The sequence below is a fragment of the Zingiber officinale genome, chromosome 9A (assembly GCF_018446385.1).
Source record: "Zingiber officinale cultivar Zhangliang chromosome 9A, Zo_v1.1, whole genome shotgun sequence".
Classification (NCBI taxonomy): Eukaryota; Viridiplantae; Streptophyta; class Magnoliopsida; order Zingiberales; family Zingiberaceae; genus Zingiber; species Zingiber officinale.
The window spans coordinates 64073088-64090867 of NC_056002.1; the positions used below are offsets into that span (position 1 = coordinate 64073088).

Below are 17780 nucleotides of genomic sequence, written 5' to 3' on the forward strand. Positions count from 1 at the left end.
GAACCCGGCATCAGTGCTTGGAGTGCATTACTTAGTTCTTGTTGGATTTATGGGAACACTAAGCTTGGTGAGTTCGCCGCTTCTCAGCTACTAAAGATGGATCCAGAGTTCGAGAGCAATTGGGTCATTACCGGCAAAATAAGGGGAAGCATGAAAGATGAGAATGTGAAAAAGCAGCCAGGTTGCAGTTGGATCGAACTCGGTGATGGTGTACATGTCTTCCATACGGCTGATAGGTCTATTCCTTGGTTGGGTGAGATCCTCTCGACTCTGGATACTCTGAAAAATGATACAATTATTCCACATTTCGAATGGACAGGAGATTATACCCGTCAAATTGAGTTGTTCCTTGGTTGATGTTCTTGAGTGGATTTTTCGATATGGCAACTATAAAAGTTGAATAACAAGTATTTAGCCAATGAATGTAATAGTTGAATTGCAAAATGTTTATTGGTATGCCATTCTTTCTTTACATAGATGCATTATTTGTTGATCCTTGAAGTGAGAAGAAAATGTTTATCGAAAGTCTTCTTTGTGTTTCCTTGTTCGAAGCCTTTTAGTTGCCAAAAATGCCTTTAGGAGCCTTTCAGTGGCTTTCCTTGGCTGACCACCGAAGGCAATATGAAGGTGATGCTTTTATCAATTTGAGTATTTGATACTGGGGGAATGGTGCAAAAGCTCTCTAGCAGTTCCAATTCTACTTGGAAGTGCTACAAATGTCAAGGTTATGAACACATTGCTTCTGATTGTCCAAATCAAAGGGTAGTCACTATTAGAGAAGATGTGATTAAAGAAGAGGAAGAAGTGAACCAAGAAGATGGGGAACTTGCAGAATTCATTGAATGCAGACGAAGGAAAATCTTTGGTGATTCAGAGGAGCCTCAACTCAATATGATTCAAAAGAATGAAGAGACATGGGAGGAAACATATTTTCAAACAAAATGCACTAGCCATGGAAGGGTATGTAATGTGATCATCAATAGAGAAACTTGTATGAATGTGGTAGCTGAAGAGATGGTGACCAAGATAAACTTCACTACCAAGCCTCACCCTCACCCATACAAGCTTCAATGATTTTAGAATGGCAATAGCTTGAAGGTTACAAGGATGTATTTTGTTTCTTCACCACTGATAAGAACTACAAGGATGAAGTCTGGTGTGATGCTGCTCCAATGGACTTCACATCATTTGTTGCTTGGAAGACCAAGAGAGTATGATCAGAAGGTTAATCAAGATGGTTATAAAAATACACACTCCTTTATCAAGGATGGTGTTTGGATTGTGTTAGCACCTATGAAATTCGAACTAATTATTTCTAAGGAGGAAGGTAATTATTTTCTTACAAGTTCACAAGAGCATGTTTTGACTAATCAAGGTGAAATTTATGCTATCTTGGTTGTGGAGGCTACAATGGCTCAACAAGCACCTATTCATGGGTTATTGCTTCCTATTGGAGGAGTTCAAAGATGTGGTACCTGATTAGATTCTAATTAGTTTACCACCTATGAGGAATATCCAACATCACATTAATCTTGTTCCAAACAAGGTTGTTTATCAACCCAATGCAAGAAGTTGACTTACAAAAATAAGTTAATGAACTTATAGCTCGAGACTAGATTTGTGAGAGCATGAATCCTTGTGTTGTCCCACTCTCTTAGTTCCAAAGAAGGATGGAACTTGGGAGCTATTAACAAGATCACTATTAAGTATCAATTTCCTATTCTGAGGTTGGGTGATCTACTTAAACTTCATGGAGCTAAGGTATTTTCCAAAATTGATCTTTGAAGTGGATAACATCATATTAGAATGAGAGAAGGACCAAACAACCAATTCTTTATACTAGATAGCTATCTTTTTAAGAGAACAACTTTATGTTCCAAATTGCTCACTTAGAGAAGCCATAATTCGGGAGGCTTATGGTGGAGGCTTGCTAGACATCTTGGTAAAGATAAAATATTGACTCTGGGGCAATAGAGATTCTATTAACCTAAGCTTGTACAGTATGTTGAGAAGATTGTGAGTTGATGTGCTACTTGTTGGTGCAAGAAACATCCGACAATCGAACCCGAGTTTTGATAATGGTAAAGGATTCAAAGTTAAGGTCATTTGTTATCTAATATGGTTGAATGAGTTTGCAGGAAAAGTCTTAAGGTATCTTAGGTAAAAGTCCTAACTGTGGTTAAGCAGGTAGAAAACCCTAGGGGGTGGTAACCCTAGGCGGAAAGACTTGGCAAGTCGAGGTCTTTGGGCAAAAGTCCTAGAGTCGGAGATTCTAGGTGAAAAGTCCTGGTGTCGCGAACCAGGTGAAAGTCTGGGCGGGTCGTGGAGCGGACGTCCAGCGAAAAGACATGAAGACTCGAGCGCTGAGCAAAAGTTCAGTCGGTCTGGAGGACCGAATTGGCAACATGTATACTCTCATGAGTGGAGTAGGTGAGGACGCGTTCCTTGCTGAGGGAATAGTAGGCGTCAGTTCGATCTAGGATTTCCGGTCGAAAATTCGAAGTCAGAACCAGACAGTTCGGTGATTGTCAAACATCTTTTTATATTCATTATTATGTGCTAACTTTGTGTTGCAGGATATTTTTTGGGACTAACATATCTTGCAGTGACAAAAGAGTAAGTTTTGCCTTGGATGAACAGTACCCGAGGCACCCTCCATGGAGCTTGGAGGTGCCTCGGGTGCAAAGTAGAAGGAGTGCGCGCAGCGAAGCTGGAGGCGCCCTTAAGGAGTGCTGAGGCGCCTCGGACGACATTGGAGGCGCCCTCAAGGGAGATGGAGGCGCCTTCAAGAGGATAGGCTGCGAAGGAGTCAAAGCTCATCCTCATTGCGAGTTTGTCGGTGATGGAGGCGCCCTCAAGAGTCTTGGAGGCGCCCTCAACGGCCTTTATCAGGAGGTCTCGACCAGCAGCTGAATCAATCAAGTTTTAAGCAATCATACAACTGGTTACTGCTAACGAGACGTTCCGACTAAGCCATAACATGACCCCGACGACCCGAAGCTGCGAATTTCAAATTCCTGTTGTCGGTATAATTTGTTAGTGCATTTAAAATTGTAATACCTGATTGTACTATTTTTCGAAATTATAGTTGTTGCCCAAAGTAAACGCTCAACCAGCGTGGAGTAGGAGTCGCCCTAGGCTCCGAACCAAGTAAATCTTGGCGTCTTCTCTGTGTATTTTATTTAAATTTCTGTTGAATTTTTACTTGATCGTTTCGAATACGAAAAGTGAAAGCCACGAGCGCTATCCCCAAGCGCTTTTCAATCCAACATTACTTGTCACAAAGTTAAGATGCATGGGAGCAATGCTAAACTATATACTCCTCTTCCTGCTCCAACGATACCATGAGAGGTTGTGAGTATGGAGCAACGATACCATGAGAGGTTGTGAGTATGGACTTCATTGTTGGATTTCTAAGAACTCAAATGGATAAGGATTCAATTCTAATTCTGGCGGTGGACCGATTTTTCAAAATGACTCATTTTGTTCTTTGCCACCAAACTTCATATGCTACTCATGTTACTAAGCTCTACTTCAAGGAAATTGTTAAGCTTCATGGTACTCTAAAGTCCACTTCTAATCAAGATTCAAAGTTTTTAAGTTACCGTCGGAGATTTTTTTTTTTTTTTGTAATTTAGATATCTAGTCTTTATGATCTGATTAATTTTGGAGATGATCAGACCACCAGGATAAATCGGGAAGCACAGATGGATCATGGGGGACGACCCAACATCGTAAGTTTTTCAAACTCCCTAGGTGTAATGTGCCTTGGGCGATACCTCCGGAGAACTCTTTGAAAATTGAGAATTAAGCTTCAATTTAGTTCATCACATTACCCACAAACAAATAGTCAAATTGAAATTGTTAACAAATCTTTGGGAGCTTTGTTTAGAAGCTTGGTGAAGAAGAAAATTAGGGAATGGGAGAGCTTATTACCACATGCTGAGTTTGCCTAGTGCTGTTCTACAAGTCAGACTACTGGTTGTTCTCCTTTTGAAGTGGTTTATGGTATGAATCCTTTTGTCCCTTTGGCTTTATCTCCTATTCACATTGCTGATCACTTGAGTGGAGAATCTGATGAAAGAGCTAAATTCATCAAGAAGATTTATGGGCAAGTGAAAGACAAGATTTTGAAACAAACTGAAAAGTATTTGGGTTAATGGTTCATGAAGTACTCAAAGTCCAAAACATAGTTTTTGACCAACCCACTATTTACTTTAATATTTCAATTAACCATAAAGTTAATTAGAGACATTAAAGTTAGTCTAATACTTGTCTTAGTAGTAAAAAGAGTCTTAAGTATGGTGTGTCGATCGATAGTTGTATTTTGCATGGTGTTTGGTACTTGTAGTTGGCTTCAAGTGTGTTGTCTTGGAACTCTATTTTGCAACATGATGTTCAAAGTATAAGAACGGGGATGAATTTTACAAGAAAACAATCTTTGATTTTTATTTATTTATTTTATTGTCTCTTAGTTTCTTATCTCTCGGGAGGATTTCTTTTAAATGGTGAGCTAAACTAGAATTCTTATCAATGACATGGTTAGGGTTGTAAATGAACGGAACAAGTTTGGTGTTCAACTTAGTAAGAATTTATTTATTTTTGTTTAATACACACAATATCAATTAAATAAACAAACTTGAACAACCCGTTAAACTAAACAAATAAGCTTGAACATATATGTGTTCAACTCATTAATGTTTGTAAATAACATTCGTGAACAATGTTTATGAATAACGTTCGTGAACAATGTTCACGAATCATGTTCATTAACAAAATATTATTAATATATTAAATAAATTAAAAAACTTTTAAAATGAATAAATAAGTTTGAATGATCAATCTCAATAATCAAACAAACAAACAAATCTAAACGAATCAAGCTTAAAGTAAGTCTGAACCAAACTCAAGTTCATAAAAAATAAATCAAGCAAACCTTAAATAATCATTTAATGACTTCGGCTTGGCTAAGCTTAACTCAATTACTTTATCAAACAAATTTGAACATCCTAAAATTTGGCTCGATTTAACTTGTTTACTGCCCTAGACATGGTGTTACTTATCCTCAAGCTGGTGAATTCGTTCCTATCATACCGTTCAAATCACTAGACCAGTATCACTAACTTCCACTTGGCTAGACTTTAGTTCGTAGAAATTGACTCAACAGAGGGAACAATTCATATAAGTTTGGTGAGAATACTGATGGACTAGGATGTTAGAGGGTGAGTGGTGAATTAAATATTGTATTTTTGTTATATTTTGACAAGGAAAAAATAAAATATGAGCGTTTAAAATCTTTTTTATTAGTATGAGATATGCAACGAAAATATATGTTGGAACTCTTGTTCATTTATGCAATTAGATACTTTTTTAGTCTCAATTCCTTGAATTCATATAACAAGGGAGAAAATTGGTTTATATATAACTGATTCGGACTGATTGATTAATATCAAAATTTATTAAGATTTTAATTTGTCTTATTAAAATGCCTTTTATCTAAAGATCAAAATAACTATGTATGAGTCTTAATTTTAGTAAATTAACAAAAGAATTTTTTTTAATGGATAGTTGACCTAAGAATGTTAGACTGATGAACCATTCGCTATGAGTATTTCCTGATTTATCTTAGTGGCCGATGAAAAATTACCATATAACTAGATTGATTATCCCGGATTAATCAATATAAATTGAATACCTAATGTCAATTAAAAAAACCTATTTACTTTCCTAAATTATTTATATAAATCATTGATGAATTAAAAGAAAATTAGAATTTTAGAGGATGCATTTTACCATTAATTAAATCTTAAAATGCATTTTCAAAAAATTGATAAAAATTGAGAAGAATATAGTGGGGGGAAAGATGGTGAAAACCGACTGGCATTAGAGGAGGCTTTAAGCACTAGGTTTTTAGCCTGCTCAAGAAATATTTAATTCAATTTAAAATTATCGAAGTCAAGTTTAATTCAAACCCATAATATTTTATTTAATTATTCACAAGCCAGGAACAAATTGAAATTAAACTTGTTGGTTCGACTTACTCAAATTAACATTCAAGTAACCCGAATTTGAACCATTTTGAGTACAATTCTGCTCAAATCAGCATTTGATTAACTCAAACCAAACCTGAGATAAAATTTCATTTTAAACAAAGCTCAAATCAAAATTATTTGTATTTTCACACTTCGAATCAAATTCAAATATCACACATTTTTTTAAGTTCAAACTGGAATATCAATATTTTTTAGATTATTTGGCTCCATAAGGTTATTTGCACCCTTAAGAATTATCTTGGGTTCTTGTTCTTAAATATTAAATAAGTGTGAACTCTCCTAGTTGTAAGTTGATCATTAACAAGAATCATCTTATACACCATACAACACCTAAATGCCAAATTGTTACAAAGTTGAGATTACAATCTTGGCAACAATGAGAAGATTACATATGTAATAGTTTACCATATACATCAATAGGAAAGAAATACAACATTTGATGGCACTGAGTACACTTCGGCAACACCACTAAGTAGATTGTCTCAGATGAAAAATTCTTCTGAATAGATAGCCGGTGGCACCTCCACTGATCCGGGCAGCAAGCATGTTGAGAGTGAATGACAGAAACATGATGTTAACGAGAAAGGCAAGTCAGTTGAGTTAGAATTGCTCTTCCAAGAGTTAGGGAGAGAAAAATTCTTAAAGATTTATCCAATCTTTGATCCAAAGGATACCATGAATCGAATGATTAGCAGGGATTATGGGACTTTCCTGAGCATAATTCTATACATGGGATCTCCACGTTCAACGACACGCTGCTCCCAATCCGTTTGAATGCCGAAAGGATTCTCCTCCATCCATCCCTTGCCATGACCATGCACCAAAAGTTTACCCTTCCCGTGCATGATAAACAGATCTTTCATTCTCATTGCAACTGCCTCGATATCAGATTCCAGAAACACCTGAAACTTCAGAGGAGCTTTAGAATCAAACCTTCAAGGAGATGGATGCCGCCAAAGGCAACATACCTTGGCCATGATAGCGTTGCGTGAGAAAACTAGAAAAATATAGTTGAATATTCTACAATGTACCTTTCCGTTTGTAATAAGCAAATCCACTATCATTTCGACAAGTGATCTCTGCACCATGCTCCATCTATGATTCACTCTGTTGAAGTCGGGATCCGGACACTAGACAGATAGAGGTTCACTAAGTTATAGTGAAAACATTGTGTCAAGATTATTAGAAGGTGGTATATACAAATGAGGTTAAGATCCATAAATCAATGTAAATATCTATGAAGGAAATATCACATGCTATTAGTTCAGAAAAAAAAATGCCAGATAGAATCGAGAACAGATCAAGATATAAAATTTATAGTAACAGCAATTGAAGGAAGACTTGAGAATAGGAAACGTGTACCTGTATTGTGACGATCACCAAATCTCCAGGATAACTAGAAACAATAGAACTAAAGGTAGAGGTTGCATTTGTTGATAAAAAATATCTAGTGAACACAAAAAACAAAGTTAGAAATAAACCATAATTATGAAGGCATTCATCAAAGATCGTGTTAGGATATTTCAATCTCATTTTACTAAAACAATGAACAATGAATTCAAACATTGACTAAATAGTTTACTATAAGGAGACTAGGACTAGACGATGAAGCAGAATTAGACATTGTATATCTTAACCTGGAAAATACTGTAGCAGAATTAAAAAAAATTGATGACCTACAAAAGAAAGTATGGTATTGTATTCCCATATTGCCTATCCAAATATTTATTAAGTATAGGTCAATATGTCGAAAATTGATTTTTTAGAACCACTAAGATAGAGTAGGGACATGGACAATTTGTACCACAAGCATATTATCATAAACTAAGTTCTCTAGTAAATGTTCAAAATGAAGCTATTTGAGTAATGGAGAAAATTGTGCATATCAGCAGTTTAGTCCAAGTTGAGTTGCAATTGGACGAGAGTGCAAGGTTGAACATGAACTTGTGAATAAGTCCCTGCATGTGTGCATGCAAACGTAAACTCAAGTACCCATGAGAGTGAATCACATGGGACAAAAAAGGATGGACACTAGAAGTGGCACAACCAATGGTGTGATCTATAAAGGTCCACATGGCAGCCCATGTGGATGCTCATTGGGCAGCCACGTAAGTTACACATCTGAAAACCACGGGATGCCATTCTTCAAAACTTCTTAAATTAAGAAGCATCTTCGCAAAAAAACTTGGATAGAGAGACAAGGAGATGAGAAAACTGTACAATAATAATTTTTTGGATAAGAAAAAATATCATATTATAGATCAAGAATATAGGAAACAGTGGCGGATCTAGGAATTTACCCTTGAAGACTTGTATATATATATACTCACACTCTTGAATATCCGCTCAACATTCAATTGCTCACTCTCAAAGATACATTTATTTCTAAGTCTCCATATATAGTGTATTAGCAAAGACAAAGCTCAGTGCTGAGCTTTCGTTAATACCCTATTCACATGGTAACATCTCCCAAACACCCTTAGAGCCCGTCTGAAAGTGGACCTCGCCTGCCGCATATGAAGTCGGTCTCTAACCCTCCATAACTCAACAATAGGAGGGCACCCAAAAACAAATGCTCATGCGTCTCCAACACTTGCCGACAAAATACGCACCGCCCATCCTCTAAGTACTCCTGCTTGTCTTTAGTGCGAAGATGCCCCAAGGCCAGCATCCAACAAGTGGTAACGTGACTAGGCTGCAAGTAAGTCTTCCGCACCGTTCGTGCCCATACCTTTTTTTTGGAATGGGATGTCTAAATATGCCTTAGCCACTTTATCGACCTGTGCGAACCAAACTACCAGTCTTTGTCCAGCAGCAACCGACATATGAAAGAATTCGGTCTCGTATCCGCAGCAACCTATTAATCAAGGGGGAGGCCCAAGACCACACATTTACAGCCTTATATACCTGTGGTGGACCCATTTGATCCAAAGAGCATCTGCTTTCACCTCAAACAGCCAAAGTACCTTAGCTAGCATAATGAAGTTTTAACTCTTTCACTCCTGGAATCCCAAGCCTCCTTCCTCCTTTCTCCATCGGTTCACACATATCATCCAAAGAAATTGAAGGATGCTTAGATGTCCACATGAAAGACCTGCAAGTGATATAGATACGGTTTATGACTCCCAGAGGTATAGGCAAGATGGACATCTAAAAACATTCCACACCTTGAAGCACAAGGAAATAAGTTGTGTGTTGCCCGCATAAGATAGAGTGTGCCTCGACCATCCATTAACACGCCGAACTACAGAATTAAGGAGAGGGCTATAGTCCGAAATCGGAAGCCGCTCAAAGGAACCCCAAGATATCTAAACGATATGGCTCCCTTTGAAAGCCCGTAATGGACAACAACCTCATGCGGACCGTATCCTCAACTTCAGCCAAATAGATGCAGGGTTTCAATCTGTTAACTCGAAGACCTGCTGTTTCTCCAAATTCATACAAACGAGTAGATGATGCAGCAACCGAATTCTCATCACCTTTATTGAATAGAAGGAGATCATCAACATAAGTTACTTCAGTTAGTCTTAGAGGCACACACTAAGGGTGAAATCTGAAGGCCGAACCAACTGTGCACTGCTGGATGTCTCCCAAATATTTATATACATATTTCAAATAGATATGGTGACAATGAGTCTCCTTGCCACATCCCCCTAGCTCAACGGAATAGCCCAAAGTTCCTTCATTAATGGCAAGTGAATATGAGGTAGTGGTCACAAATTCCATAATCCAATCTATAAACTTCCCTAGAAACTACAACCCAAGAAGAACCTCCTTTAGGAAATCCCAGTGGACCAAGTCTAATGCCTTTTGCAAGTCAATCTTCATAATGCACCTCGGAGACAATCTCTTTCGGTTGTATTTCCTGAAAAGCTAAATGCAGCTTGTGGTGTAAAAACTTATCCATAATATTTGCTAGATGACTTGATAATAATTTTGAGATGACCTTGTATAAGACTCTACAACGGGAGATAGGTCTATAATCCATCACTTTGCTAGCATGGGAAGACTTCGGGACTAGAGAAATCAAGGTATGGTTCCATTTCTTAAGTAGCTTCCCGTTGTTGACGAATTCCAGGACTGCATTAGAAAAATCTCTTCCAATAGTGTCCCAAGCTTGCTTAAAAAACCTCGATCCATAGCCATCTGAGCCCGAGGCATGTTGATCTCCTATGTCAAAGAGTTGCTTCCTTGATCTCCTCATGGGAAGCCGGACTAGTTGATCATGCTGCGCCGCTTGAATAAACTGACCAAAATGCAAGCAAGTGTTGGTAATTCAGTCCTGCCCACCTGTGTGCCAAGTTGGTTTTGAAAATAATTAGCAAATATTCCAACAACCTCCCCAAATGATAAATTGCTACCCTCCCTTTCCACTGTTGTGATTTCATTGCGTTTGTTATTTCTTTTTACAAGCGTATGAAAAAAAGAGGAGTTACGGTCCACCTGTCTGAAATATCGTAGCTTGGCATGCTTAGGCAGAAACTGTGTTCAACATCACTTAACCGAGATGCAGCCTGCTGAATTTCTTTGTATTTGGCATCCATAGTGCCATAGGACAGTCCAACTTTTTGAGCCTCCTTCAATCTCATCTGTGCAACTCGTGTCGAAATGTGCTGAAAGTACACGCCATTCAGAGCTTTCATGCCTAATTTTAGAATTTTTAGAACCTGCACCATTCTGTACTGCATTGTTCCTTGGTCAATCTGCTGCTGTCCACTTGGTTTTAACCAGCTCCAAGAAGGTGCTATGCTTGGCCCACATATTAAAAAATTTGAATGGCTTCAGAATTTGAATGAAACTGTTCAGAATAGAGACGGAGCAGGCCGAATGATCTAATAGACAACCCGGAGGTGTGAAGCAAGCAAAACTTTGTAACTCAGCCTCCCGCCAATATTTATTCACTAAAGCTCGATCAAGTTTACTGCACATGTGACAATTGGACCATGTGTATCTACATCTTGTATGGCTTAAGTCCTCTAGTCCAGTAACTGTAACAAAATTCTGAAATTTAGTAAGACTATTTTGTGAGAGGAGTCCAAACTTGTCTTCCATTGATAGATAAGCATTGCAATCACCTAGGACAACCCAAGGCAAAGCCATATCATTTGATAGAGGTCGCATGCTTTCCCATAATGGTCTCCTTCCAATAGTAGTCAATTTGCCATACACAAAAGTGACAGCTATGGGTCTATGTGTCACTTTGCAAGTCACTTTACAATGCACAAACTGGTCATGCCATTCCCTCACCTCAAGTTCGACACTTAGTTCATCCTATATCAACAATATCCTACTCTAACCCTATGGAACAACCAGTTGTTCCATCTGGAATTACTGAAACCGCCTCAATTGCAATTTTGATAACTTGTGCTGATAATTTAGTTTCCAGCACTCCTAACACTGCCAATTTGTTGTTACAGAGGAAGTTCTCCACCCCCTTTTGTTTGAGGCATTTATTGAGGCATCGTATATTCTAGCCAGCAATCTTCATTCCTATTGCCAAGTTGCTCACGCCCATTCACCTTGTACCCTCCTGCTAAGTTCAGTATAAGAAATAAGGCTCTCTTGCAGTAACAGTGTACTGTTGTATCTAGTGCTGCTATTTGTTTTCACTTGCTTTCCATCTCGATTTGCTTGCTTGAAGGTTCTGTGACACCCATGGCCCTGCTCATTCTCCTGGTCATAGGGGTTGTCTTATGGAATTCCTCAGTTTCTGAATGGACAGTTTCTGAACCCGTGTCAGTTTACACTGCTGTGACAGTTTCCAAACTTGTGCCTGTTTGTGCCAATCTATATTGTTGTTTTCCGCTTCCTTTTTTTCTTCCATATTGCTTAACCATCCATGTCTTAGTTACAATTTCCTTGCCTTTATTCAGATGAGCTCCATCTGCTGAGACTTCAATGCTTCCTCCTGGTATGCTATTTGGCCAACCTCCTGCCCCAAACTGATTTGAGGGTTGTCAAGCAATATGGCCTATGGATTGAGCCAGTGGACTCCCGAGCCAATTAAAAATTTCCTCAGATGAGCTCCATCTTGCTCAGACTACAATGTTTCTCTTTGATTTGCTATTTGGCCAACCTCCTACTACCCCAAATTGACTTCAGGATTTTCAGGCAATGTGGCCTCTTGGAGAGCTGGTGGACTCTTGACTCTTGAAGTCATATGCCCGAGCCACCCCGCCATCTTGAGCAAATCACTCTACTAGTTTTTGTCCAACAGCCTCCGGGTAGCCGGTAGCCAATAATAGAAGATTTCATATCTGCAGTAGGCGCTTGATTAGAGGGGAATCCGAATGGACTATTTCCCATGTCCATATATCTGCACGCTTCATGTAAGTGTGATGCACCCAATCTATCAAGAGCACATCCTCTTTCGCTTGTATCCGCCAAAGCACTTTTACAAAAAGGGCTAAGTTCCAAGCTCATAAATCACGAAATCTCAAGCCACCTTCCTCTTTGAGTTTTGCACATAACATGTGGGTGCTTCGATGCCCACATGCACAATCTACAGATGCTGCAATACCATCAATGATGCCTAGTGGTAGTGGTAGGATAGATAGCAAGAAGCACTCCACTCCCTGCAGGACGGAAGTAATAAGCTGCGCCTTGGCCACTTAGGATAGTGTCTTCTTCGGCCAAGCATTTATCTATCGAACTAAAGAATCAAGTAGTGGGCTGTAATCCTATATATGATGCTCTTGATAGAATATTACATGAAACTGCAGTCCTCTGACTCCTTGAATAAAAAGATGGCAGCAGGCATTTAATCAAATACTTTAAACAAATAGCTGCATCACTGAATCCATTTTGTACACAATGTGGGGATACACACATCAAATGAAACAGGAAAAAAAAGAATCTGTATTCAGGAACATTTGAGTATAAGTTTGTAATAAAACGACCAATAAACGGGTAAAATATGTTCAAGAACCAAAACATTAACATGCCTGTAAATATCACAAGTAATATGGTGTTATACTAAAGGCATTCACCTGTTATTTATTTCAGATGGAAGCAAATTATCTAAGCACCTTCGAACAAGCTGTATAGATTTTAGAACAATGTTGGCAAAACTTTAACAAATATATCTATGCATTAAACAATGAAAAGGATGAGGGTTACCTTTTTGTTAATCTCAAGCCCGAGAAAGTTAAAGTCTGTGTATTTTGTAGCCATCTTGAAAATGAATAAGCCATTCCCTTGAAACCAAAATGTGAATCAAAATGTGATCCTTTTGTGACAGAATGATAAAAGCATAGTTAGTAGAATAGTATTTAGAGCAACATTGTTTTCAGTGTCTGAAATTGGACAGTTACATGAATAAGCTACATAACCACTAAGTTTATTATATGATTTGTTTTATAAGTGGCCTTTTTGTAGAATGCCAAAGGAGCTCCCTTTTTCTCCAAAACATCAAAAGTGCATCTCACCCGAAGTATTCTATCATGCATGCATTCAAAAGAACTCTTGCACACTTATTTGCCCGCAATAGTTTGATGGATTCATACATAACATTTGTCTATGTTTTATGTTGGCTAATAACCAAACACAACCCTCTTTTTTTAGTCCATGCTTGAGACCAGTCAAGGTGGAGTTCATTCACCATAAGCAGAATTTGCACACTTATCTACCTAACAAAAAATAATAAACTAGACGAGTCACTCAACCAGCCTAGCCAGCATGCTTAAGCAAATTCATATAACAATTTTGGTCAAAAATGATATATGAGTTATATGTTTTAAAAAATCTATATTAAAAAAATTAGAAAGCTTTCTCTATGAAAGCAACGACCAGGCAACTTCTTTCCTACTGCTCAGCTAGAATCCTCTCAGGTGAATCCTTGCTCTTCTGCAAGCAGCATGCCTGCAACTAGGTCCTTTCGTGTACTTCCATACCAAATGCAGATCAGATTCAGTAGAGAGAGCTCACATCCAAATCTGTAAGTTCCTTTTTTGTACCAGTATTTGAGCTCTTCCAGGCCGCATGGTTAAGTTGTTAATTTTCCCATGGTTTGATTATTGTCTGTTGCTACTAAGTGGTCTCTTAAGTTTTCAAGCAAAGATCGCAGGAAGATACTTCTCAAGGATGTTCATCTTCTCTGCTCAGTAAACTTATCCCCACAACCAGAAAAATCTCCTATAGTTTGTGATCAATTCTTCTTCCCAGTGAGAAACCTCTAACATCGAGTTCCATGCTATTGTTCCAGATCTCCTGTGTTTCAGTGGCAGGTTAACAGATTCTTTTCAACATCCAAGCACCTTCTAACAGATCTGTTCCTAGGTTCCTTCTTCTCATCCATAAACATTGTTCCAATGTTTTATCAAGAACACGTATGCTTCCTTGCTTCATCATTCTCTTGTTGGGTCTGCTGCAACTGCTTCTAATCATCTAGAAAACAGATTTCTGGATTCTGTTATAACTTATTACACAGATTTCTGGGAATACACCTACTCTCCTGCCTGAGAATGAGAGTCCAAATAACGATAGAGCTAGATTTATTCCTGAAATGTTATTTTATTGTTCAATTAGGATGGAATGGCTTTATTAGTTAAAATGACAAGAAATATCAAGGTATATTGTCTCTTACTCAAATTGATGATTGAAAGTCTAGCTCTAGCCTTAACTTGAAGAAGAGAGATGGATCTAGAAGAAAATATAAAACATATGTTGTTTCTTTGGCCCAATTACTGATTAAAAGATTTAGTTACTGGTTTGCAGAAGTATTTTATGTTCCTTTTGACCTTTTCTCTATTCTGGAATAGCCTCTTACTCTCAATCAAGGAAGAAATAGTGCAGACTCCTTTACTCTCAACTTCTTCAACTCGTGTCATGACGGGAGTCTATAGGCAATTTCAATGAAGAAATTGCTGATCATATATGGCTGAAAATAACATTAGAACTAGAAGGATGTCATCACGCCTCTAATCAACCCCTAAATGATGAAACCAATGTGACACTAACATTGAATGCCTCTACAAAATACAACTGCTGAAACCACTAAGAGGGCAGACAACCATAATTCAGCTACATAGGAGCACATAGACGCAAGCATGATGACAACCCACTTTTACTTGCAATCTCACCTCTTGCATACTGCAATGAGTACCTTCAGTGCTTTGTTGATCAATGTCAAAGGAATCACTGGCTGTGCTCTTTGACTACATAAATTTTGTTTTGGCTGTGTGAATAGACTGTTTTTCATTTCATCATTTTCTAGTCTAATTTTTAGGGGAAATTTTGGAAATATTACTGTTAATTGGGTAATTGGTGTAGCAGATTTACTTCATACTAGTATTTTATATTTAAAGTTATGTCCAGAATCTTATATATTATTATGTAGTGGTTATTTCACGAAGATACACAGTTAATCTACATTCTCTAATTTCCACAATGTTATTTTTTATTTTAATGAATTGAGACTAATTTTGCATTATTCTCTAGGCCAATCTAAAATTTACTTCAAAAAGTGAGGATAAAATGAAGATAACGTAGCTATATGTTTACTCAAAGAAGTACTGATCAAAAATTAAGGATGGAGACAGCTGTTTTGTATAGTTACTCAAAAGAAAAAAAAAAAAGGGAAAAAAGAAATACCACTGCCAATGTCTACCAGTAGAGGTTTGGTCGGATCTGCAAATGTGGCATCCCAATTGATATCGTAGGGATACGCCTGCATCCAAAAACATGAGATAAACAGATATAAATTAGAAAACCTTCAAAGATAATTTTCGTGAATACAAATCGAACCGATGTTTACTATGCAAACATATGAAATAAACAAATAGGTCATAAGCACAAGACTACAAAAAATGTATGATCATACATGGTTGTAACCTAGGTTTAAAATCTCGACCCATGTTGAGGTTTCGGTCCCAGACCAGAACGATATGGTTTCGATATCGTATCATATCAGGCTGATACAATTTCGGTATTTTTTTATTTATATATAGTAATTATTAGATAAATATATTTATTGTGTATAATTTAAAAATAAATTGTATATTGATTTTATATAAATTCTCAATTATTAGACCACTTAATATGATTAGAAAAAATAATTAAATATAGTTTTCTTTAAAGAAAATTAATCTATCAATAACTTGAATTAAAATTGATACATTATAATATATTACCTTACTAATACCAAAAAGAGTGGCGTCAATCAAATGGAAGTATTGATTTTTGTAACATCCTGCTTAGGTCAATTCTAGATAGGTCTCCAACACCTAAATTATATAATCATCCCATGATATGCAATATTGATATTGATTTCTCCACATGTCCATCAACGTGTCTCGATTCATCATTGGAAGTTGGATTTGAACTGACACCACTGAAATCAGAACGAGTACAGGTACAGGCACAGGTTAAGGATAAGCATATGTCCTCGAACTCTGGTATAATGGATCGCCATATGATGCATCAGAGTTATAATAAGATGGTTGCGAGTATGATAAGCATATGCCCCCGAACTCTGGTATAATGGATCGCCATATGATGCATAAGAGTTATAATAAGATGGTTGCGGGTATGATGAACTTCGGCCAGAATCAATCTCAGCTAAACTCTCCCGCATATCTTGATAATTATGAGTTTTCTTTTGTTTATTACTCTTATATCAACGTTGATATTGAATACTGCTACTTCTAGCTCCACTATCATAATCTTGAGTTGCATATGTGTAATCTGCCTTACATGTCCATGGCTCTGGTACTAGAGTAAAGGGAACATAATTTTTACCACCAGATGCATCACCACTGTCATCACTTCAATGAATACTTGCACTGCTATCGGCATCATTATCCTCATTTTAAACTTCTTGTCGGATGATCGTGTCAAAAGGTGATGATGTTTCATCACTGTCATCATGTTCTTGCTCATCAATTGCATCGAGTGAATTTTCTCTTTTTTTTTTTTCTTTTTAGAAAAAATTGCAGGAGCTTTGCCTTTGCTTTTTGCCTTTATCTATGGACTTTGGTTGGATTTGGGGTTAGGATGTTTGAGAACGTCTAGACCGAGAACCAGAAAATCAAAATTCTTGATCAAAAGCTTCATCAACATCTTTTTCCTCACAGATATCTCCTCTAGTTTGTATTTTTTCAATCTGTTGAGTAAGAAATTGAGATGGTCATGGTGGGCCTCCTGCTTCATCAAGTAATGGATTCTTAGCCTCAACAACGCTCCACTAATCCATCATTGGATCATTCTCAATTTGGACAAATCCAATATCAAATAGGTCTACATCACTAGATTCTTGTTCTTCATTCTCTTCTGTTATTGCTATTAGTTGAAGACGCATATTATAATAAACATAGACCATCTTCTCCAAGCGACGATAAGAAAGACGATTTCGTACTTTTGTATGAATGAGGTAGAAAGTTGACCAATTTCTTTCACAACCACTTGAAGACGTTATTTGTGAGATAATTTGTACTGCAAACTTTTTCAAATTTAGAGTTGATTCTCCATATTGTAACCACCACTCAGCTGTAAGATAAATAAGAACAAAATTAAGATAGTAGGTTCTGTCCATCCATTACACATTAACGTAACCCCATATAAGCTCCATTGCTTCTTACATGATAGGATCCAAATCTTGATCTCATCCACTTGTTCATCTAAATATGGACCGACAATTTTATATACAGTCGGAGGTTGACTACCAGGACCAGATTTTTGGATGTTGGACACCATGCTACAGTAATATGTGTTGTTTGCTACATTAGGGGG

General features: G+C 37.4%; 2 protein-coding genes across 5 annotated transcripts in view; one reads left to right on the forward strand and one right to left on the reverse strand.

Moving 5' to 3' along the window:
* LOC122018955 (putative pentatricopeptide repeat-containing protein At1g68930) overlaps window positions 1-476 on the forward strand; it is a 7635-nt gene extending 7159 nt beyond the window's left edge. The window contains exon 3 of the mRNA XM_042576439.1: window positions 36-476. Within this exon, the coding sequence (XP_042432373.1) occupies window positions 36-357 (322 nt within the window). The 3' untranslated portion in view covers window positions 358-476. The remainder of the gene's footprint in view (window positions 1-35) is intronic.
* Window positions 477-6333: 5857 nt separating this feature from the next.
* LOC122020204 (phosphoglycerate kinase-like) overlaps window positions 6334-17780 on the reverse strand; it is a 90343-nt gene continuing 78896 nt past the window's right edge. For 2 of the 4 annotated variants that reach the window (XM_042578020.1, XM_042578019.1), the window contains exons 7-12: window positions 15645-15720; window positions 13173-13249; window positions 13043-13092; window positions 7416-7500; window positions 7085-7183; window positions 6334-6961 (exon numbers count right to left, since the gene is read on the reverse strand). In XM_042578020.1, the coding sequence (XP_042433954.1) occupies window positions 6752-6961; window positions 7085-7183; window positions 7416-7500; window positions 13043-13092; window positions 13173-13249; window positions 15645-15720 (597 nt within the window). In that variant the 3' untranslated portion in view covers window positions 6334-6751. Of the gene's footprint in view, window positions 6962-7084; window positions 7184-7415; window positions 7501-13042; window positions 13093-13172; window positions 13250-15644; window positions 15721-17780 lie in introns of those variants that run through there. The other 2 variants (XM_042578021.1, XM_042578022.1) reach the window with 2 other exon arrangements.